The 25,078-nt window shown below is 42.6% G+C and overlaps 1 protein-coding gene and 1 long non-coding RNA gene across 6 annotated transcripts in view; one reads left to right on the top strand and one right to left on the bottom strand.

The window, feature by feature from the left end:
* The first annotated feature begins 201 nt into the window (after positions 1–201).
* LOC143707250 (uncharacterized) lies at positions 202–687 on the top strand. Its single transcript, XR_013193132.1, has 3 exons — positions 202–324; positions 406–456; positions 528–687. It is a non-coding gene; the product is annotated as an uncharacterized LOC143707250 (long non-coding RNA).
* A 12,125-nt stretch (positions 688–12,812) lies between these two features.
* LOC143706809 (uncharacterized) overlaps positions 12,813–25,078 on the bottom strand; it is a 101,554-nt gene continuing 89,288 nt past the window's right edge. For all 5 annotated transcript variants that reach the window (XM_077199150.1, XM_077199146.1, XM_077199148.1 and 2 more), the window contains 2 exons: positions 18,586–18,785; positions 12,813–16,762 (listed from right to left, as the gene is read on the bottom strand). In XM_077199150.1, coding sequence (XP_077055265.1) covers positions 16,428–16,762; positions 18,586–18,785 — 535 coding nt within the window. In that variant the 3' untranslated portion in view covers positions 12,813–16,427. The remainder of the gene's footprint in view (positions 16,763–18,585; positions 18,786–25,078) is intronic.

The raw sequence follows: 25,078 nt of genomic DNA, 5'->3' as shown, positions 1-25,078 counted from the left end.
TTGTCATTATTCCTTCCTGACTAACTGATTTCCTCCTTCCTTAGGCATTGTAAGCCTAAGTACATCATAGCAGTAATGTCATGTAGAGGTACTTGTGCTACTGTAATGGTGCATTTTGGCACAAAAATATATATATATTTTTCTATCAAGATTCTGTATGCTTTATGGATCCACCAGACATCATGTTGCCAGTGAGTATGAGACCTTTTAAATCAGTCATGTAAGCTAATGAGTTTAACTGAGTTTAATCAGTGGTCACAGGGAGAAGGCCCATCAGTTGAGGAGGATAAGGAGACTGTGTCTGTATGTTCAAGGAGGCCTGAGGTACTCACAGGTTCCATGCTATACTGTATTGAATATTAAAAAGTGTACTTGTGTGATAAAATGATCATAATCTGATTTCAGGATGCTGACACTGTTCTAGAGCCCTCTCAGTCTGGGACCACATGTGACAAAGTGAGTATTAAGAAATGAAAACAATGTGACAAGAGTATTCAATGAAATAACTTAAATCTATGTTGCTACAGAACCCAGAAAACATAAAAGGAGTGTATAAACGCTACGTCCTTACAAATGGAAGCGATTGATATCGACATCCAGTATAAAAAACTGAAGATGAGGAAGTTGGAGCTGGAAATTCAACAGCTACAGAAAAATGCAAGTAGAACTACCATTTAAAAAAAAAAAAAAAAAAAAACATTACCTTTTTGATCACTTCCCACAACATTTATTTGTGTGTTTTCACCCCTAACAGGCAGATTCACTCTGAATAAAGACAAATTACATTAAATACTTTGACTTCTGTGTGTTTGTTCAACTAAGGAGAAAGTTGAGGGGCCAGTGGAAAATTTTAAAGGCTACACATGGTTTAGTCTATATTAAGCAAAATAATTATTTGCATATGTGTCTCATATAAGTCTGCCTGTATCGTTTTCTTCCAATACTGCTTAATTTGCCCCAGTCTTCCTCTTGAACCATCATTGGTTGCCTCTCTCTCCTCAGACAAGCAATGTTATGGAGCACTACACAAGCAACTACAATGTCACATGCCCTAGGTGGAGTCCCTCTGAGGTGCTTCAGGCACTGAAACCTTGACTTTATCAGCCCAAATGCCATCTCAATACGACCTCTTGTGCGTGCATGGGCAATGTTGTAGCGGTGCTGTGCCTCTGTCTGGGGCTCCTGATAGGGAGTCAAGAGGTAAGGCAGGCATGGGTATCCCTTGTCTCCCAGCAAAACTCCTGAGAATTCTCCTGCATAGACAGAATGAATGAATATATATAGATATATAATGTAGTTTTTTTTTCTTCTTTTTTTTTAGGACTTTTTGCGATTAAGTGATTACTAGCATACCTCTTGCTAGTTGCTGGTAGAGAGATGAGGCTCCAAAGATTCTGGAGTCATGCACAGAGCATGGCCATTTGGCCTCTACATTTGTGATGATGCAATCTGCATCACTTATCATCTAAAATAAATTAAACCTGTAGGTCACTACATTTTAATTGTAATGAACTAAACACTGGTGCTCAGCTTAGTACAGAACACTCAGTGCTAGAGCATAGCCTTCAATATCAACTCAGTGGGATCATACCTGTACATTAATGCTGTGTACTGATTTCCTATTCACAAAGTCCGCTTCATGTGGACCAGACGGACACTTAATACACACATGGGTGCAGTCCAATGCACCGATAACATTTGGGAAACCTAGGAAAATTATTTGTTTGTTTTAAATATGTCCCATGTAAAATCAACAGTCAAGAAATATTTCCATGTTTTATAGATATTTGAACTTCATAGCTATTCCATGAAAGGCATGTTTAATGGTACGAATAGCTTTGTTGCCAGGGAATGTGATGAACACATTGAGTAGTCTTTTTAAAGAAAGGTACACAGTTAGTACAGAGCGGCAAACTGATGCTTTGCTGATATTCTCTGCATCTCCAACTGTGTACAAAAATGTTCCACTGGCAAAAAAGCGAAACGCAATGCACAGTCTGTGGGACTGTGAGCGCTCTGTTGCGGCGTGTATTATTTGCAATGTATGGGCTTAGTAATCTACAAATATATGCAATCCCATCTCTTGAGAACCCATATCGCTCATACAGGTAGCTGTCATTAAAAGCCAATGGGTCTGACCTGTCTCTGAAAGTTCTCTCTCTTTGAAATGCCCTCCGCAAGACTATAGCCCCCTCATCCACCACCTCATCTATGAAAGGACACGCCATGGTTAAGTTTGGAAATGAGTTCAGCTCCCTATTTATATACTTTTAATTAATTAATTACCAAACTCATTAACCAAACTCACCAATTAAACACACAAGTTTTGAACAATTCTTAGTGTATTTATACCTTATAATTTCTTTCATTTATTAGTAAAGTACATTTCCGTCTTTATTTATTTATTTTTTTTATTTTTTTATTAATAGTGGTTAAGTAAAATAAAATGACATCGAAATACCAGCAGGTGATTATAAATGGTATGCTCGTTAAGCCTGAACTCAGACTTAGCCTGACAGTTAGCCTGCCCCGGACCAGGTTAATTTGCCAGCATAAGTTGCCGGGGTAACTAAGTTTGAACTTTTTTAAGTTTGATTTATGAAACCGAATCTACCAAAAATTAGCCTGACTAACCGAAATAAGCCTGGCTTATACTCTAATCTTGGTGGAACAACCCTCAGATGCCACTGGATGAGTCCTGCTGACTTCAACATTCACATGAGTCTCTGTACATGAACATGGTAAAATGAAAAGTCAAACACCTTGGACATGACAGGTATGTAGGCTACTATGTTTCAGGAATGGCACAAAGGTGTGTGACTGTTTAAGTCTTTTTCTTTAGATCAGTGTGTTTACTAATGTGCTTTCTGTCCTTTTTTGTGTATCTTTGGATTATGTTGTGTTGTAAATAAATCCAGACAATCTAAAAGCCATTCTTTTTTTAATTTTTCCTCATTCTTTGTGAAAGGCTCCTCATAATGATCAGGCCTGATAGCACCTGATAGTAGGGCTGCACGATTATGGCCAAAATGATAATCACGATTATTTTTATCAAAATTGAGATCACGATTAATTATCACGATTATTTGTTGATTAACCAAAACAAATTTTATTGTCTAATTATAACTGCATTCACATCCATTTTGTGCTACATTCCTGCTGCTGAACAAATATGTGCATTAAAATAAAATAGGTCTTCTTATTTACCAAAATTCAGCGCATCTCCTTAAAGAATAAATAAAAACAAAATAAAACCATAAAGAAAATGTAAAAAAAAAAAAATTCAACAGGGCACTATTTTCCATTGTGTAAATATACAGTATTTAAGGAAGCAAAATATTAACTTGCATTGTACCTGCAATGGATGTGAATAAAACACAAAATATACAGTCGATAAAAAACAAATATAACATAACAGAATGTAAACAAATGAGAACATTTTACGGCAGAACTATGAAGAAAAGTCTAGTTTACAGGTTTTTGGAAAGAAACACTAGCCTATCGACATTTTCTGGCTTGAGGGATGAGCGAAGGCAGGTCACCACATTCCCCCCTGTGCTGAACACCCTCTCAGAGGGAGAACTTGTAGCCGGGATGCCCAAGTACTTCTTCGCCAGTTTTGAGAGACGTGGGAAGAGTCTCTGATGTTCCCTCCACCAGTCAAGCGGGTCCTCCTCACTGTCTAGGTTACCTGATTGTAGGTACGACTGAAGCTCAGAAGATATAGCTTGTTGTTCTTGGAGAGGACTGAGTCTTTGTGTGGCTCCCTCAGCAGCAGCAGTCTTAAAGAAACTCCCCAAAGTCTTTTTCTTTTTTGTTGTGGGTGCATTGGCATCCTCAGCAGTCTCACCATGAGGATCAGTTGGGCCCATCTCCTTGAAGTGTGTAGTAAATAAGATATGAATAATGAATAGCCCTAATAATCTAAATCTATTCAAGACTCATTTCCAGAGAGTACATTACACCACTGGATTTCATATAATTTTAATCCACTTATAAAAAAAAAAATCATTAATTTATCATACATTCTGTGAATCTAAAATCAATATTATTACTTACAGCCATGGTTGCAGGTGCAGTCCTCGCCATTTCAGAAGTCAGTCTGGCATGAATTTGTGCAACATTGTCCTCACTGACGTAGCTCAGCTTGAACCGTGGATCAAGCGCAGAAGCCAGATCAAGCAGTTCTTGTGTCAGAGGGTCATTGTATTTTTCATCCAGATAGCTCAGGATTTTTGTCTTGATGGTGCAGGTTAGGTCTGTCTCATCATCGTTCACTTTCAAGATGGAGGATCTGAAAAGGTGGAGGACTGGCTTCACAAAGGAAACGCTGACATACTTCTCACTGGAAAGCGCATCAGTAAATTCTGACAGAGGGCTGAGGGATTTATTGATGGCCTCAAGAACTTCTATGTCCTGCCAAGTGGGGATGAGGTGTCGGGCTTTTCTGTCATCGGACAAGACCTGAGATATTGCCCTCTGCTGCTCCAGGACTCGTGCAATCATAGCCTGCCTTGATCCCCACCTTGTGGGACACTCGGTCTTCAGTGTATGCTCTGGAAGCTTCAGTTCTATTTGTGCCTTTGTTAGCTGCTTTTTACGTCGCCAGCTGTACGAGAAACTGCTTACCAGCTTTTTGCAGAGACCCACTGCTCGGTCAATCCGAGGATCTCTCATTGCATACTCTAAGAAAGAACATGAACAAATAATATGCCAAATTAAACCAAATATTTGGTAAACAACCACAATCATATTATTCAAGATTTAAGTTAGTTCAATCCTATGTCAGACAACATGAGTAAAACTGTTTGGTTTCTCAACACTAGCAGAAATAACAGTTGTTATGGCTATATTGTTATTATCAGTAACATATTCACACACATTAACATAATAGGCACTGATTAACTAAAATTAATTATCACAAATATAGCATAAATGGTTAATTAATTATATATTTTTAATTAATATACAATTATTTTAATTCATTTTGCTCCTCGAAATGAAACCAAAACCAACACTTCTGAGGTAAACTTCTCCAGTATTATTATTAATATTAGGCTATTCTTATTCCTCAAAGCATAAAGTACATGAATCTGATGGATCACCTCAGATAATTTGCGTTTGAATAGCGCGCGCTCTCCGTGGGCGGTTTCACATTAGACTGACATCTCTCTTTTCATACAGATTACATAAACAGAGAATATTTGTTTTCACTTTTAATTAGAGAATTTAAAAGAAGACAATTACATGTTTATAACGATATATTGATCATGCATGTTTGCAATTTTACAAAAGCACAATGTTTTTTTTTATTGTAAGTAGATACATACAAAAGTAGACATCTTACAGATTATTTTTTCATATTTATTTTATTCTGTATGACCATAAATTACGGAGTAATTTAAGTATATTTTGCTAAGAATATATTGGAATATATTTTGGAAAAAAATATAAATTTATATTTTAAATTTATATATTTAATGTAATAAATATTTACAGCAGGGACAGCAGTTTGTAAGGGTTAATATAACTTTTACTCACCTATTACTAGATGTAGTCTGTGGCCAAAGCACTGTAGCCTAGTCCAGTTATTTAGAGAAGCTGCCTTAACCACATTAGCTCCGTTGTCTGTTGTAATGCAGACAAGCCTCTCCTCCTGCAAGCTCCAAGAGGCCATCGCCTCCCTCAGACCCTGGGCAATTGACTCTCCCGTGTGATCTTTCGGGAAAAAAGACGTTTGCAAGCATCGACTCTTCATTGCAAAATCCTCATCGATGTAATGAACTGTCAAACTCATGTACGGTTCCATTGTCCTGCTTGACCAAAGATCCGTTGTAGTTGCAAAGTACTGTACATTGGCAAGATCACTCTCTATTTCCCCTCTGCGTTTTTTGTACATCGCAGGTAGTGCCACCTTGGAAAAATAATTGCGCGAGGGGATCACGTATCGTTTATCCAGAGTGTTGACCAAGAATTTGAAGCCTTCGTTTGTCACCGTGTTTATTGGGCACATGTCTTTGGCCAAATAAAATGCGACTGCATTCGTTATTTCACTGTGTCTTTGGGAGGTGGATGGGTATGGCGATGCGCTAAAAAGGCTTGCTTCAATGGATGTCTGAGTTGATGTGGGATGATTAGTCTTTGCAATGCATTTCTTGTTCCTTATACATTCATCGTATTGAACTTTATGTTTTTTTTTTTAAGTGGTTAAAGAGGTTCGTTGTGTTGCTTTGTGGCGCCAACACAACTTTACGGCACTCTTTGCATATAACCTGTTGTTGTTTTGTGTCACTTGCCTTGAACCCAAAATGCTTCCACACAATGGATGACGATCCGATTCTCGGTACAAGCTCCTCAGCCTCGCCCTCTGCTACGTTAGACATTTTTTTTGTTTTCTTTGTTTATAGCCTTATGACCCGCTATCTGTTATACGTTACTCTGTTCTCTGTGACTGTCAACCAAGCTGCGCGCGCGCGGTGCATGGAATCACGTGATCAGACAGTGGTTTACAGAGCCTAGATTCGCTTACAAAAAGCTTTGATAAGGAACGCAATGACGCATTTTAAATATCGCTCGATCACGCGAATTTGATCGTGGGGAGCCAAAATCGTGATCGTGATTAAAATTCGATTAATCGTGCAGCCCTACCTGATAGGGCCATTAGGGGAGGGACTTTGTCTTTCTCAGGTGTAAAATGCATTCATATTAATGAGAGATCACGCCTCCTCGCATAAAGCTTTCTCACAGAAAACATGTGATACAAATTCTAAATCAATATATTGTCTTATATAAATGAGTATGCAGGATGATTTTCACATGGTTTTAGAGCAAATATTCTTTGCTATGTGATAAAATTTTCAAAAGAAATAATCACTATGGGTTTTATAACCTTATTTCAGTGACATTTGTTTTTTGTTCTTTTTGTTTCGTTTTTTTAAGTACATACATCAGGAAATGGTTGGGAGTTCCACGCTGCCTCAGCAGAGTGGGAGTTTATAGTAAAGGGGTATTGCAGCTGCCAGTCTCTGCTTTAACCGAGGAGTTTAAGTGTGCCAAGGTCAGACTGGAAATGACTTTAGAAGAGTCACGCGACAAATGTGGCAGCCCCTGTGGTAAAAACTGGTAGAAAGTGGTCCGCAAAGAAATCTGTAGTAGAGGCAAAGGCTGACCTTCAAATTGGGGATATCGTGGGACAGATTTAGCATGGAAGAGGGGGTTTTGGGCTCAGTTTAGCTCCTCCTAAATGGCACAAGGCAAGCCCAGCTCAAAGGAGGAAGCTGGTAGTCAACGAGGTGCGAAAGCAGGAGGAGAGGATGAGATGTATAAAGGTCATTTCCCAGGCCAAGCAGGGAGAGTGGATGAGATGGGAGAGTGTGGAACAGCGCAAAATGGGCTGGCAAGACCTTTGGTCAATGGAAGAGAGTTGGATCAGTTTCCTTATTAGGTCAACATATGATTTTCTCCCATCACCGCAGAACCTAAACCTCTGGGTAGGAGAGGATCCCTCTTATCCTTTGTGTTCATCACCTGCCACATTAAGGCACATTTTGACAGGATGTAAGGTGGCTCTTAGCCAAGGTCGGTTTACTTGGCGCCATGACCAAGTATTGCGATGTTTGGCTTTAGCATTGGAAGGCAAGCGTAGTATGCCCAATAAGTTGCCGCCTGTTCTAGCAAAACATTACACGCAGAAGTTATTTTTCCTCCGCCCAGGCGAGCAACCACCAAGAAAAGGTGCTAACACCAATTCTCGCCCAGGACAACTGGAAGCTGCTAGGGACTGGAAGATGCTGGCTGATCTTGATCAACGGCTTATTTTTCCACCTGAGATTGCCACCACTAACCTACGACCAGATATTGTTTTGTGGTCTGGATCAGCACGCATTGTTCAACTGATAGAGTTAACAGTGCCATGGATGGATGCGGTAGATGAGGCATATGAGAGGAAGAAACTGTGGTATGCTCATCTGGCCACTGAAGCAGAACAGCGAGGATGGAGAGTCTAGGTTTATCCATTGGAAGTGGGTTGTCGAGGTTTTGTGACACACTCTACAACCCGATTCCTCAGAGACGTCGGATTCAGTGGCCAAGAGTTGCGTCGCACAGTAAAGAACTTATCTGAAGCAGCAGAATGGAGCAGCAACTGGCTGTGGTTGAGACGGAAAGATTCTAGCTGGCTGTGTACAGGCCGCCATGCTACGGTTTCGTATAATTCTTGAAAACTTGAAGAGTCTGTTGGTGTATTTGGATAGGTTGTATAGTATTTACAGTCATTACGTTCCTGTGTATATTGCGTGAATGACGGGTGGTTGGGCAGATATTGTGTTTTGCGGTATGTGGTATGCCATACGGAACCGTTGCCACTGAAACTGTATATTAACGCACCAGTGGGGCTCGACAGCCTTAGTCAAACGGGTTGGCGCGTATGGTTGGGTTGCGGAGAGATTGTGAGATTGTGGTTAGGTCTCAGCAGCAGGAGGGATGTAGAGGTCAGTAAGCTGGGCTGAGTTGAGTAGGGGACGGAGGGAGGTGACTCTGGGACGCCAGAGTCACTGTCGAGCCCTCTTGAGGTGTCGTGGGCAAGTCGACAAAACACTGAGGATGGAAGGTGCCCACTTGAAGACCCTAGAGATTTCCCCTACTCAACTCAATCCAGACGGTTGTCATGGGGGGACCGCACTGTGGTTGCAGCCATTGTGTGTGCTGACGCGTGTTAACACTAGACAGAAGGAGATTTACATCACCATATGTAAAGAAGCGTAAATGGATGGAGAAGCATAGGTTACTGTAAAGCTATGTCTTAGTTGGTGCTTATCTTGGCGAAAGCCGAGTACCAATCAGCATGAAGTTTTAACATCTACTCTCGTGTAATGGAAATCTTGTTTTTTCAAAAAACCACGCATCAAAATTATCATCTTAAAACTCCAAACTTTTACATACATGCTGCTGACATATTACTGTAGCAGAGATTGTGCTGAATACAATGTAATAAGACTGTGGCAAACAGGACGGCCGAGGGACGTGAGAGAACGGCGCGAGGCCGGTGGTGCGATTGCTAATGAGCAACACCTGTGAAGCACACCGGTCTCGCATCTCTCACGGAGGAGCGGAAGCATAAAGGAGGAGAGACGACGTTGATGGTCGAGAGAGGAACAGGCCTGTATTTTAGTTGAGTTTTGTTTCATTCGGTAAATTATGACACTTTTAATGCAATGTTGACATTGTTTAAAATGTCTTTGTTATGACAACTTGACATTAACAAAGACAGAAATGTCTTTGTTATGACAGCTTGACATTAACCAAGAAATCATAACCTGTCAACCTGTCACAAATATGTCATAACAGGTCTAATTATCAAACTTAAAGTTATTTAGCTTTGTGTTAACATTACATTACCCTGTCATATGTTTTGGTTGGTTTTAACTTTGGTTGTCATGACACCATTATAACTGTGACATGAATATTTTACTTGTCCTCAAGTAAAGTGGAACACATTGTACTAGTTATAAAGATATCATTAAGGGTTATTACACTGTCAAATGCTTTAACAACAGTGTCATTAATATTTCCCCTTACCTCAAGTAAAGTGGAACACGTTGGACTAGTTATGATTTCTTGGTTAATGTCAAGTTGTCATAACGAAGACATTTTTGTTTTGGTTAATGTCAAGTTGTCATAACAAAGAAATTTTTTGTCTTTGTTAATGTCAAGTTGTCATAACAAAGACATTTTAAACAATGTCAACTTTGCATTAAAAGTGTCATAATTTACCGAATGACACTTAATGACAACAGTCATAAACATTCATAAAGACTCCTTCATGTTCATGACAGGTGTTATGTCATGTTTATGACAGTGTCATGTCAGTCTTATGCACACCCCTTCAAATAAAGTGTTACCAAACTAGGTTTAAATTGTTTGAATACATTTTAGTAACATATTTGTTATTATTCATTGAGTTATATACCTTATTTATAATAATTTATTTTTGAAAATTTAAAAATGCTGTTTTCTGTGATGGTCGAGTTTAGGTGTACGGAGTAGCATATGCTGTTACAGTACAAAAATCATTGACAGTTGTTATATTAATAAACATTATACTTTAGGTCACTGTTAAACAAAAATCATCACAGTAATCTTCTAAAAGATATATAGAAGGTACGACTGTATTAAAACTTTAAAGATATAATTTAAACAATCTTTTCATTTTAAAAGATCATATTTAAACTTTTAAGTTTATACTTTGAAATAAATTTTGTACGAACAAACCTTTTGCTCTGGAAAGGCGTTAGCAGACTACCATCACGCGATGCTCATCTGCTCTGTCACCCTATATCCTGAAGCTTGCATTATTGTCAGTATTTCTCTGAAGATGTGCTGGTGATCGGAAGGACCTCCTATCAATGGGGGGTCGGGCTGAGGCATCACGGATTCTAAATGTCATCATTGTTGCTCTCTCACTAATGATAGGCTAATGATACTACTTAAGGAATTATTTAACTTTTTCACACAAATGTGTGAGATGACTTGTGAGACCCCCAAAATTCAAAGTTCTTTACATGCACCCTGATAATAAAAAAATATAGTCAGGTTTTTACACACACCATCGATGTAGAATATTTGTTTTTATTAAGACTTTTAATAATTCATTGAATTTAATTTAAAACATCTTTTATTTTTAAAAGGTATAATTTAAACTTGATTAACTTTTAAGATTAACACTAACAAAACATTCACAACGTCTCATACTGCTCACTGAACACACACGCAAACACACGGGCTAACACACACACACACACACACACACACACACACACACACACACACACACACACACACACACACACACACACACACACACACACACACACACACACACACACACACACACACACACACACACACACACACACACACATTCCTCCTCCACTCTGAATCACAGACTGTCAAAATGCCGGTGTGGGAGAAAAACACTCAGGGATATTTTGTATCAAAACGTTAAACTTATTGCATCTTTGTAAATACATTCATACGTTGTATGGACAATTATGTGTTTGGATGTACTTCTTCAACTCTCTGAAAATGTACAATGATTTTCTTTATTTTGTGTTTATCTAAAACTAAAATAATTGTTGCACAGTTTGTGAACGGATTGTCAGGGTATTTATGGGTAGTCTTGATTAGTGGCAGCAGATGAAATTAATTAGAATTCTAGTGATTGAGATCAGGTGGGTGGAGTGATTAGATCTGGTGCTGAAGATGTTGTTGGCTGTGACACAAGCTTTATGATGGCAGTGAATGGGTATATATATTCCATAAGTCCATCAAAGACCATCCATGATAAAAGTGCTCTACACAGCTCTGGGGGGTTAATAAAGGCCTTCTGAAGTGAAGCGATGCGTTTGTTTAAGAAAACTATACATATTTAAAGCTGCAGTCCGTAACTTTTTTGGGTTATAAATTATCCAAAATAAATTTGAGCAAGTACATAACCAGCCAGTGTTCAAAACTATCTGCTTGCCTTAGCTCGATTCAAAACGTTAAATTTGTAACAATGTTTTGAATTCCAGTGGTACTGGTGGATTTCTGCAAGAAATTCGTGCATGTCTTTGCGTCATATCTGTACACATAGATGTCCCGGCTAGTAGGCTATACTGCATGTGAGGATGTTGGAGGTGGAGATTTATAGCTTTTTCTCACAGTACTTGATATAATTAAATTTATCAATTTGATGGCGGATCCAGTAAGGTTCAAACGACAATCACCAGTGACAACTGGAGATTCACCCGTTGTAAAATGCAAAAGACTTCGGACTTCGGAGTGGCTACAGAAAAAAAGAGACTGCAACCGGGCCCATGCATAAACAAGGATAAATATCGGTAGGGCTTTTAAAAGGCGTAACATGGGAACCACTGGCGGTTGCTGGTCTTTCAAACAGGGGAAGCTCTTTTTTTTAAAAACTCGACTGTCAGGTGTGGGGATGGAGAAAGGAGCGAGGACTTAGGTCGAGTCATAGCGCTGCCATAGTCATATTCCCGCAATGAGAACATGAGCTATTCACAAAAGTTGCCTCAGCGTGCTGAACGCCCAAACACGAGAGGCAACAATTGTGGCCGTCTGCTGGCGCCAGGGACCGACCGCATCCAGAAACGCACAAGCGGAATGAGATCCTGAAAAGGACGCAGGGTCACGCTTATGTTGCTCTTTTAGTTGAAAACAAAAAATATAAAAAAGAAAAAATAGCACTCTCAGTGCTGAAGCACCCAGGGATAGCCGCGGTGTAATCAGGGGACACACTCAAAGAGGAACGCCCACCGAGACCGACACATACACAGAGACACACAAACAATGCTGTGAAAACAGCAGTTGTGAGCTGTGATGCTCGCGGCCACCGCTGATCGCGCCTTCACACCAGCACTGGAACAGAGTATTTTCCTTTTGAAGCAGTCTTCAACGTCGCAGCAGTTTCCAGAAACTCAGATTTGAAACGAAAGGTCGGCGAAAGACAATGAGTGTGTGCGCCCGCTTCTTGTTTATACCCACGCTGCGGGGCGGGGCGCGTGACGCTTTTCACGCACGGCAACGTTCATTGGCTCGTTCTGTAGTAGACACTCAAAGTTGATAGGGCTCCCTGAAGTGATCCCAATAACGCCGTCACGCCGACGTCACGTCGAACATGAGCGACTGAAAGGGAACTATACTTACACAAATTTGCAACATTACACAAAAAAGATTTTAATGCAGAAGAAAACCAAAATGGTCTACACATAATGTTATGTGGATGCAGGAGATGAACCCAAATGCAGACAGAGTGCGATGAACACAAGGTTTATTGGTAACAAACAAGAAAACAAAACCCACGAGGGGGCAAAATACAGACAGGGCAGGGAAACTAAGACTGACAAGACTAGACTATGACTATACGAAAACAAACAATACTACTAATAAAATGTTCACAACAACACAACCTTCCACAAAGTATTCACAGGTAAGATAAGCACGGAGAATGATACACGCATTGTTTGATACACGCAAGGGGATTAAATAGGGAACACTAATGACGAGGACAGGTGAAACTGACTAGACAATAATGACAAGACGAGGATAACAAGGGGGCGGGGTTACGTGACGAGACCACACAACCACATGGCCCAAGCAAAAGGCCATGTGCTTGTACACAAAACATGGGTCTGTCATGATTCTGCCACAAGACCAGAGAAATCAAATGACATGATGGCAGAATCATGACAGAACCCCCACCTTAAGGAGCGGCTACCAGACGCTCCTCAAAGGGAAACTAAACACATGACAAGACAGACCGTGACATGGATAAAAACCAACAAAACATGGAAAACACTAATAAAGGCATACAAGAAAAAATAATAACAGGGTTGGGATGGAACAATAAAAATATCAAACATGGCAGGGGGGGGGGTGGAGGAATTACAGAGTTCATGGGGGGTGGTCCAGGGTGGATGGCTGTGCTGGGGGTCTTAGGTCCACGGGATGAGGGCTGGGAACGAAGAATCCGGGCAGGCTTGGAGGGAGACACACGAGGACGAGACTTAGGTAAAACAGTCCGGGGTTTCGTGGTGTCAGGGGGAACAGTCCGGTGACTAGTGGCGACAGGGACGAACGGGGAAACAGTCCGGGGATGAGACATGACAGAGGAGACAGGGGAAACAAACGAATGACCGGAGACAGCGGGGACTGCCGCAGCACGTAGTGGAACGGAGACAAGGGGATTATCAGGCGGTAGGGGGGCGGGAACAAGAACAGAGCTCCCAGAGGTAGACCCAGAATCAACTCTCCAGAACTCCGATTCGGTGACCGCCATAGGCTCTGAAACTGCACCCTCGGGTGCAGCGCTCTCGGCGGCAAGCTCGGGTGCAGCGCTCTCGGCGCCAGGCTCGGGGACTGAGGGCAAGACAGGACGGACAGGGACTTACACGACAAATAATCGGATAGGGTCCTGGCAGCTTTGATGAAAGGCATCTCATGTGTCTGAGGAAACAGACTTCAAAACTGCATCAGCCGCTCGATCGGCCGCGGCTCTCATGGCAGGCTTCACTGTCTCAGATCTCGCCCTCTCAGGAATCGCGCTTCCAGCAGCAAATTCAGGACAAGCGATCACAGATGCCACCTCAGGAACAGCGGTCACAGCAGCAGACTGAGGAACAGCGCTTAGCGTTGCAGCCTCCGGAACAGCGCTCTCAGCCACAGACTCTGGAACAACGCTTATGGTTGCAGCCTCAGGAACAGCGGTCGTGGCTGCAGACTCTGGAACAGCGCTTACTGTTGCAGCCTCAGGAACAGTGGTCGTGGCTGCAGACTCTGGAACAGTGCATACTGTTGCAGCCTCATTAACAGCACTTGCGGCAGCAGACTTTGGAGAAGATGGCGATGGAAAGCGGGAAGCTCACTTCTTTCTCCTCTTTCTCTTTGGCCGCGGGGCAATGGTCACAGCAGGGCTCGCGATCGGCTGGCCGGGCTCAACGGAAGACGAAACGGGAACAGGGAAGGCCACTTCTGGTTGGGTGAGGTCAGATGACGATGACTCCGAGGGGGAATCCCAAGAAACCCGTCTCCCTAGTTTCCCACGGAGGTCAGCGGGTGTGGAAGACGCCTCTGGTGTCGTGGGGGAATCAGCCTGGTCCCCAAGCGTTGCGACACCTATCATTCGACCCTCGGGAATGATAGGTAGGCGGGCAGAAGGTGAAGACCTCGAGGATGCCACCTCGGACTCCTCCCGGGAGAAGTGGTCATACAGACGAGAGAAGTTCGACAAGATCCATTCACCCTCGGGTGAGTATGGAAGGGTGACACTCCTCTTGTTGAGGGGAGAAGACTACCAGACTTCTCTAAGGGGGTTCGGATAACGCTTGGCAGGGACAGGCAAACGGTCTGCAGGGTTCGGTTGTGGTCGGTTCATTCTGTTATGTGGATGCAGGAGATGAACCCAAATGCAGTCAGATTGCGATGAACACAAGGTTTATTGGTAACAAACAAGAAAACAAAACCCACGAGGGGGCAAAATACAGACAGGGCAGGGAAACTAAGACTGACAAGACTAGACTATGACTATACGAAAACAAACAATACTACTAATAAAATGTTCACAACAACACAACCTTCCACAAAGTACTCACAGGTAAGATAAGCACGGAGCATGATAAACGCATTGTTGGACGCAATGAACCGACACAGGACAGCAAACACAAGGGGATTAAATAGGGAACACTAATGACGAGGACAGGTGAAACTGACTAGACAATAATAACAAGACGAGGATAACAAGGGGGCGGGGTTACGTGACGAGACCACACAAGCACATGGCCAAGCAAAAGGCCATGTGCTTGTACACAAAACATGGGTCTGTCATGATTCTGCCACAAGACCAGAGAAATCAAAAGACATGATGGCAGAATCATGACACATAAACCAAAAGTGCCATTAATTATGATCTCTGGGAACAGGTTACTTGGAAGAAAAAATAATAACACAATAACTTACACCCTCTTATAAGGAGGATAAATGTTACATGAGATTAAACTGTAAATTAGCTTTAGCTTTAAGTTTAAATTATTAAGGTCTGCAAACATTTCACCAATAAAACTTGTTCTGATGAAATGTAAATGCAAATGTTCTGCAACAGCCTCTGTATTCAGTGTCACAATTGTAATAGCTTCTATTACAGAAAGCTTTAAGTAAAATGCAGTCAGTGTAGGTAAGTGAATAAAATATCTTTGTCAAAAGCTCTAAGTCTTTTGCAAGCTCAATTTTGAACATAGCTGTCCAAATACAGAAGAGACATGAGCTATTTTTTTATTTAACACCTTGAACAGTTTAGTTCCATAATGGCTCTACCACACAATAGTGCTACTGGCTCCCAAATCCAGAATAAGAAATGATCACAATCAGCCCAATTATGTAATCATGCCATTACTGCATCTAAAATTAAGCAATTACAGAAGTTACTAAATTCAGGCCTGGTTTCAGTGACAGGGATTAGATTAAGACAGGATTAGGCCTTAGTTCAATTAGGACATTTAAGTACCTTTTATAAATGTACCTTAGAAAAACACAACTGGTGTGCATCTTGAGACAAAACAATGGCACTCACCTATTTTAAAATATGTCAGTGCAAATTGCTCTCAGTTAAACAGCTCAAACATGCATTTTAGTCTGGGACTAGGCTTAAGCCTTGTCTTTGAAACCTGGGGTCAGTGTTCTATCAGGTGATCTATCGAATGCAATCATATCTCAAGACATTAACCCATTGCATTAAATGCTATATATATTATATTATTATAGGTTTATATTCTTTTCATACTTTAAGGAGATCAAATTAAACAAGGAAAGCGAAATGCTAGCATTGGTTGGAAGGAGATACTTATAATAGAGAAAAAAGAGAAAAACTTATATTTTCAGTCAGAGTTCCGTTCATTCTTTAAGACCTTCTCTTTCAACAAGTCCAGTATGACCTGCCTTTCCTGACTCTCCAGCTCAAACCGTCGTTCCCGCTCTTTTCTCTCTGCTCCAAGACGCTCTCGATCCAGGGCAATCTTATTCCTCTGGATTTCTAGCTCCTCTCTTCTCAGTGCCATCTCCTCCTCTCGCAGACTCTGCTCTGCTTCAAAGCGCTTTTCTAGAAAGCTCAGGATCTCTGAATAAGTTTGGCAGCAGCACTGACATGGTTGTTTGGCTGTAGGAGCTGTGAGCTCGGGCTCCTCCTGCTCTTCAGGTGCTGGGCTTGGTATCACTGTTAAACATTACACAAATGTGTTTAAATTAGATGCAATAAAAGCTAATAATCTTCAGGCTGTATGTTGTTTAATGATATACAGGTCCTTCTAAAAAAATTAGCATATTGTGATAAAGTTCATTATTTTCCATAATGTAATGATCAAAATTAAACTTTCATATATTTTAGATTCATTGCATACCAACTAAAGTATTTCAGGTCTTTTATTGTTTTAATACTGATGATTTTGGCATACAGCTCATGAAAACCCAAAATTCCTATCTCAAAAAATTAGCATATCATGAAAAGGTTCTCTAAACGAGCTATTAACCTAATCATCTGAATCAACTAATTAACTCTAAACACCTGCAAAAGATTCCTGAGGCTTTTAAAAACTCCCAGCCTGTTTCATTACTCAAAACCCCAATCATGGGTAAGACTGCCGACCTGACTGCTGTCCAGAAGGCCATCATTGACACCCTCAAGCAAGTGGGTAAGACACAGAAAGAAATTGCGGCGTGGCATGGACTCAATCAGCCTGTGGCACTGCTGAGGTGTTATGGAGGCCCAGGATGCTTCGATAGCGGCCTTAAGCTCATCCAGAGTGTTGGGTCTTGTGTCTCTCAACTTTCTCTTCACAATATCCCACAGATTCTCTATGGGGTTCAGGTCAGGAGGCTTGGCAGCCCAATTGAGCACAGTAATACCATGGTCAGTAAACCATTTACCAGTGGTTTTGGCACTGTGAGCAGGTGCCAGGTCGTGCTGAAAAATGAAATCTTCATCTCCATAAAGCTTTTCAGCAGATGGAAACATGAAGTGCTCCAAAATCTCCTGATAGCTAGCTGCATTGACCCTGCCCTTGATAAAACACAGTGGACCAATACCAGGAGCTGACATGGCACCCCAGACCATCACTGACTGTGGGTACCTGACACTGGACTTCAGGCATTTTGGCATTTCCTTCTCCCCAGTCTTTCTCCAGACTCTGGCACCTTGATTTCCGAATGACATGCAAAATTTGCTTTCATCCGAAAAAAGTACTTTGGACCACCAAGCAACAGTCCAGTGCTGCTTCTCTGTAGCCCAGGTCAGGCGCTTCTGCCGTTGTTTCTGGTTGAAAAGTGGCTTGACTTGGGGAATGCGGCACCTGTAGCCCATTTCCTGCACACGCCTGTGCACGGTGGCTCTAGATGTTTCTACTCCAGACTCAGTCCACTGCTTCCGCAGGTCCCCCAAGGTCTGGAATCGGTCCTTCTACACAATCTTCCTCAGGGTCCGGTCACCTCTTCTCGTTGTGCAGCGTTTTTTGCCACACTTTTTCCTTCCCACAGACTTCCCACTGAGGTGCCTTGATACAGCACTCTGGGAACAGCCTATTTGTTCAGAAATTTCTTTCTGTGTCTTACCCTCTTGCTTGAGGGTGTCAATGATTGCCTTCTGGACAGCAGTCAGGTCGGCAGTCTTACCCATGATTGCGGTTTTGAGTAATGAAACAGGCTGGGAGTTTTTAAAAGCCTCAGGAATCTTTTGCAGGTGTTTAGAGTTAATTAGTTGATTCAGATGATTAGGTTAATAGCTCGTTTACAGAACCTTTTCATGATATGCTAATTTTTTGAGATAGGAATTTTGGGTTTTCATGAGCTGTATGCCAAAATCATCAGTATTAAAACAATAAAAGACCTGAAATATTTCAGTTGGTGTGCAATGAATCTAAAATATATGAAAGTTTAATTTGTATCATTACATTATGGAAAATAATGAACTTTATCCCAATATGCTAATTTTTTGAGAAGGACCTGTATGTGGTTATAACAATTTCCAAACTAAAAGCTCCTTACCAGCAGGTGGAGCTGTTGTTACTGACAGCACAGTGGATTTGTCAGGCTCAAGTGATGATAATCCTTCCAGTACTCTCTTCCTGAGCTCTTGATCCTGGTATTTATTTTCCCCACTCGCTAGAAGATACTTCTCAGCTTCCAGCTCCAGCACTTCGTGCAATAGGTCTTCTTTTTGTGCATATAGGCGCTCCGTACCAAACCTGAACATCATAAAATCATATCTAATAACTTATGCCACAAAAGCCACTCAGATTAAACTTGAATATTTTTTTCTTAAAATGTTATAAGCATTTAAATTAAGCTTTCTGGTAGTTCCTGACCTCAGCTTTTAAAAGCACTTTTCTGTGCACAAAAAAGTTAACTGACCAATGTAAAGCCTGGTTTATACTGGCCGCGTCCGCACAAGCACGAAGGTGTGCACGACAAAAAATGATGTCATCGCTGTGTGGGCAGTCGTGCGTGTTGAGTGAATTAATTTCGCGTGGTGGTGTGCATGGCATTTTTTGTAACTTTTTATGCAGCTCAGTTTCCAAAGATGCACAACTTCGAGCCAATTCTGTCCGAGCAGATACGTCTGCACCGTCATCTATACCGGTACCCAGTTTGCGCTTCTCTACATTTACAAAAGCTCGTTGAGAAAACATGCGACAACAAAAGTGAAAATCAGCGAAGAAATAGCTAGAGTTGCCGAGTTCCCCTTTAAGTCTTCTCACCACTGCTTCATGGTGGTTTGGAGGACAATTACTCTGAGTCGCCCCCACCCCCATCGTTTCTAAAAATAGTACAGTGGCGAGCGCGTCAAGTATAAACGCCTCGTCCGTTTGGGCAGGATCGCAGTCAGAAGAGGCTTGCCGTGCAGTGCGTAGCCAGATGAAAGTATAAACAAGGCCTCATACTCTAATGCCTCATTTAATAAGACATCTTAAAATCCAGTTATGACATCATGTATAACTATCTCACAGTTAAAGGTGCACAAAGTAATGTTTTTGGACTTCATTCTAAAACTTGCAACATCAAGCAAAAGCAAATATGTTCTGTTGACCAATGTCATTTTTAGAAAATCCTGTTTAACACCCATGTTGTTTCACAACCAAATTTTCAAAACCTGTTCCCTTTCAAGGGAGCTCGCGTTGCAATTGACGCAAAGGGAACGCTTTGCGTGATGATGTATTGAAGCACATGTAAAATCAGTCCAATGGTGTTTAAGTTTAAGTTTCAAGGGAGTAAAGCCTGTTTATGCCATTAAGAAAATTACATTCTGTCAAATCAATTTTGTTTTAAAGAAATGTTCATTTTAAAGCAGCGCTCATTCATCAGTGTATAATGTTACCCTAGAGATGCACACATCAACCGTCGCCGAGTCCGCTGTTGAAGGTGACGATCATCCATTTATAATCACGCGTAACAACACATAATGATTGTAATTTGACCACCGGGTGCGGATACTTAAATCAGAGAAAATTATTGGGGTGGATGGATGATTTGTTTTTGGCTGCGGATTCGGTTGACGTTGGAGCTTATCCGCTTACTCTAAAGCTTACAGCTTGGGGTGAAAATGGCTAACATGGTTTATCAAGTTAGTGGTATTACCTCCTGCATATTCTATTTGTGCATGACATGAGCGCACACAGGGCGTGTCTTCTCCAGTTCCTGCTTACCAGGTTGTTCATGAAACCCAAAATGTGCCCAGATGTAGGCTTTTAAAGGTGCAATGTGTATCTATTAACAGAAATGCAATATGACATCCATAACTATGTTTTCAGTGGTGTATAAAGAACTTACTTAATAAACCGTAATGTTTTTATTACCTTAGAAAGAGACATTTATATCTACATAACCGCGGGCACCCCCTTCTATGAAGGTCGACATATTGTGACGTCATGTTTCTACCATAGCCGAACGCGAACAAACAGCGCTACAGAGCGCGTTTCATCACTACCTTGAAAGAGAAGCAGCAGAAAGCTAGAAGCTAGCCATAAACACCGTGAGTACGGAGTAACACTTTTCCCTTGTCAGTGGTGTAAAATATGTAGTTGGATTGTTTCATGTAACTTAGTTCTTCTCCCTCGCTGTGTTGTGGCTTTGCTATGTGGGGATAAATGTGCTGGTTACGTTCGTGAGACAGCTGATTAGTACTCTTGTCATGGACCGTAAAACAGTAACATTACAGGAATCACCAAACCCGTCGATCGCGGTCGACAAATCGATCTTGGAAGCATTTTAAGTCGATCGCGAAGAGTTTTCAAAATCAGAGAAAAAAAGCCTATTGTGTGTAGTTAATGGTGTCTAGGGGATGCGGAGGCGCGCGCTGTTACAATCATGCCATTTTTGCCGCGCGCACCTTTGGGCTCATGTGGACGCGTCGAGTTTAAACAAGGCTTTACGCTTTAACCAGCTCAGCCACAGTAACAGCTCATATTCAGCCAGCTAAACTTTTACTACCCTGTTAGAAAAAATATATAGTTGCATAGTTTCATGTGGTTCTTCTCCCTCACTGTATTATGGGTTTGCTATGTGGGGGGAAATGTGCTGGTTACGTTTGTGAGACAATCCGCTGATTACTATTATTATATTATATATTAAGACCCCTGATCCTCACCTGACTATGGCTTTGTAAACTTTATCCATGATGTGGTTTATAATGGACTGTGGTACAGAAACAGTGACAATGTTACACACTCTTGGCTTACTCTGGCTATTCTCTGCTGTCTCAGACGACATGTTTATCCCATGTTAGACACCGTAGCTTCTTCGAAAGGGAGGGGTGAGCAGTGGGCTGAGCCCTTAGTGCAACTCGCAGCCGAACCGCTGGATGTCGCTAAAAATCACACACTGCACCTTTAAAGTAGTTGGAGCATTTTTAATTAATCGCACTCGCGCCTTGCCTCCCTCTGACATTGTATGCTACAAAGCACTGTAGTGTTACAAATTTATTAAATGTTTAATTTAGGTTCAACAGTATTTTAACTGAAAAAAGTTCACCCAGTCCTTACCATTTTGAGGCATAGATGATGACATTAACCTTTTGTTACTTCTCAAGAACAGCTGGGCATTTGTCTCTATGATAATGTTAAGGTTTGAGTGATTTAATCAGGTTGATTAGATTAGCATCTCAAGGCTCTGAGTTACACTGTCATGCTGATGTTTTAGAGTCTCTTCACCTCTATGTAAATCCCTCCCCCTTGAAAGGTATATAAACTACAATGTATACTGCCTTAGTTAGACTTGGACGACTACAGCATTGCAACAGCAAAGTCCTCAATAAAGAGTAACTTCTGCTTTGAAAGATATCCCAACGTCTCCTGGTCTCTGAAGAAAAAGTTTCCAAAAGCACATACGTGATAAATGACGTCAGAAAAGCATCAGTGCATTATAATCGGTTATGGTCTATTACTGAACCAATACTAAATCGTCCTTGTCTGCTACGCGATGCATCGTAAAAACGATTAATTTTGACACCCATAATATATATATATATATTATTCAGCTATGGCGAGCAAGCAGCAGTTCAGAATGTGTATGCACCCCAGCCCGCGTTATTTAACGGGTGGGGAAACACACGTTCTTTGTGTTGTTTGTTTGGGAGAGGAGCATGCACAGTCAGCGCTCGAGGGCGCTGGCTGTGAGCACTGTGATGTGCTTCCATTGCGGACGCTCCGATCCCGCCTGGCGTTCTTTAGCGAGGACGCCCAGGCTGGCGTTCCCCAAGGCTCTGGTCCCGCTGCTGCTGAGGCACAGCGAAGGCTTCACACTTGGGGTTAACAAATGGATCTGTCAGCGGGGTTAGAGACGGGCTCTGCCTTATCTCTGCCCTCACCTGACAGAGCCAGTACACTGTATCAGCGTTTGGAAACAAGCGCTGCGGTTTCTTCTGCCCAGATACAGGCACCAACACTACAACTATCCAGTTCCGAGGATCCAGTCTAATCGGCGACGCCGTTAATTCGGTCGTCGAAAGGTTTCAGGAGTCAACCAAAGAGGCTGCCAGACTCATGTCTCCGGGGCTGCTGAGCGGGAGCAGCCCCAAACATCTAAAGCCAGCTCCTCACACCGTTCCACTCAGAAACAGAGTGTGGCTTCCCGTGCTCCCCCGGGACACAGAAAGCCCACTCAACAGCAGCCTTCTGGGCCTAAGACGGATCTGAGGACAGTCATTATGTCCAAGAAGGCAGCAAAGAGAAGGTCCTGACGTCCGAGGAAGCAAGCCATCTAGGCCAGTCGCTCACTGTACAACAGTTTCAGAGACTGTTGGGTCTGATGGCAGCAGCGTCCAACATGATAACTTTTGGCCTGCTGCACATGAGACCCTTGCAGTGGTGGCTCAGGACCAAAGGGTTTTCCCCGAGGGGGAACCCTTTTTGCATGATCAAGGTTACGTGGCGATGCCTACGTGCCCTGGTTATGTGGAAGAAACCTTGGTTCCTGTCCCAGGGCCCCATGCTGGGAGCTTCTTGTCATCGCAGGATGCTAACGACAGATGCCTCCCTCAGAGGCTTGGGAGCGATCCTAGAGGGACACTCGGCTCAGGGTCTATGGGGGGACCGTCACCTCTCCTGGCATATCAATCGCCTGGAGATGATGACCTTTTTTCTTGCTCTCAAGTATGTCCTCCCAGACCTCAGGGGCCACCATGTGTTGGTCCACACAGACAATACATCAGTGGTCGCCTATATAAATCATCAAGGGGGTTTGCGTTCGCTGTGCAAACTGGCCAAATCCTCCTGTGGTCCCAGGGCAAAGTTCTTTCACTCAGAGCAGCCTTTCACTCAGAGCACCTTATATCCCGGGGGCCCAGAACATAGGAGCAGACATCCTGTCGAGACAGGGGCCGAGGCCCGGGGAATGGAGGCTCCACCCCAAGGTGGTGGAGCTGATATGGAGGGAGATTGGCCAGACCCAAGTGGATTTGTTTGCGTCTCGAGAGACGTCTCACTGTCCACTTCGGTTCTCCCTCACGCATCCAGCTCCTCTCGTACTGGATGCGATGGTACAGATGTGGCCGAGGCTCCCGGGAGTTCTGGAGACAGTTCGCAGGGACCATCTCCGCTTGCTTCTTATAGCCCCACGGTGGCTGGGCAGAATTTCGTTTGCAGATCTAGTGTCTCTCCTCAACAGGAATCCTATGGAGCTTCCCACCAGGAGAGACCTGCTGTCCTAAGCAGAGGGCTCGATATTTCACCCTCGTCCCGAACTATGGAACCTGTGGGCTTGGCCTCTGAGGGGGCCCAGCTCATAGGGACAGGTCTCTCAACCAAGATTGTGGAGACCATTCTATAATCCAGAGCTCCCTCCACAAGGAAACTTTATGCCCTGAAGTGGAAGGTTTTCACTTCATGGTGTAGTGGCCGTCAGTTAGACCCAGTTAACTGCCAGGTTGGTACAGTGCTGGAGTTTCTGCACGATCGGTTCACTGCATGTCTATCCCCGTCCACTCTGAAGGTCTATGTGGCACCCATAGATGCTTACCACATTCCTTTGGGTGGGATGTCTTTGTGTAAAGATCCCTTGGTATCTCGTTTCCTATGTGGCACGTTGAGGCTGAGGCCTGCTGCGCGCACGAGGGTTCCGACTTGGGACCTGGCGATTGTCCTCCAAGGCCTTTCCCAGGCTCCCTTTGAGCCCTTGGAGGAGGTTCCAGACAGTTTTCTGACTTTTAAAACTCTGTTCCTCCTCGCTATTTCGTCTCTAAAAAGAATAGGAGATCTTCAGGCTTCAAGCAAAGAATGAGCAAGTGGGTGGGAAGACTATCTCACTTGCTTATGAGTCGACCGGACAACCTTCACCTATGACTGTTTGGTCTCACTCAACTAGGAGTTTGGCGGCCCCAAGGCCTTATTGTCAGGAGTGCCTCTACAAGACGTCTGTGATGTAGCAGGCTGGTCCTTACCGCACACATTCGTCAGGTTTTATTCTTTGGATTTGGACTTGTTGAAGATTTTATTAGTTAGAAAATAAGTAATTTAGCTATATATTTATACACAATTATTTCCTCTCTGTGTGACTTTGGATTTCCTTTTCTCTCTGTGTGACTTTGAATTACCTCTGTGTGTGATCTTTGAGAGGCCTGGAATGTTGCTGGCTGCAGAAAATTCTATTCTAAGAAGTCACGTGGGAAAAGACCTTCTCCACAAATAATCTATAGATTTGTGACCATCTTGGTGGAAAGGCTTGGTATATAAGGGAGAATGAGAAAGACCTCGAGAGCGTGTCTTCTGCAGAGAATGTTAGGCTTTATTTGTTCGAAAAAAAAAGTCTGTTATTTCTGAAATCCAAGATCTCTGAAGTTATTTCCACAAAGATTGAAAACCACAACATTTGGCACCCCAGATGGGACACCCGTAGGAGCTGGTGACGAACAGTGGCGGGCTTTGCCAGAACGAGCGATACAAACAAAAAGTGGCCACAAGGTAAGCAATTTTTGCTTATAGTTTGTGTAGTTCGCCCGGATATTTGCCCGTTACGGTGAGACACTTAAAAAAGCTTCTCCAAAATT

The sequence above is a fragment of the Siphateles boraxobius genome, unplaced genomic scaffold, assembly GCF_051911475.1.
Source record: "Siphateles boraxobius isolate OS27281-9 unplaced genomic scaffold, OSU_SipBor_1 41, whole genome shotgun sequence".
Lineage (NCBI taxonomy): Eukaryota > Metazoa > Chordata > Actinopteri > Cypriniformes > Leuciscidae > Siphateles > Siphateles boraxobius.
The sequence above is the reverse complement of the archived record's forward strand: the minus strand, read 5'-3'. Positions and strand labels throughout refer to the sequence as shown.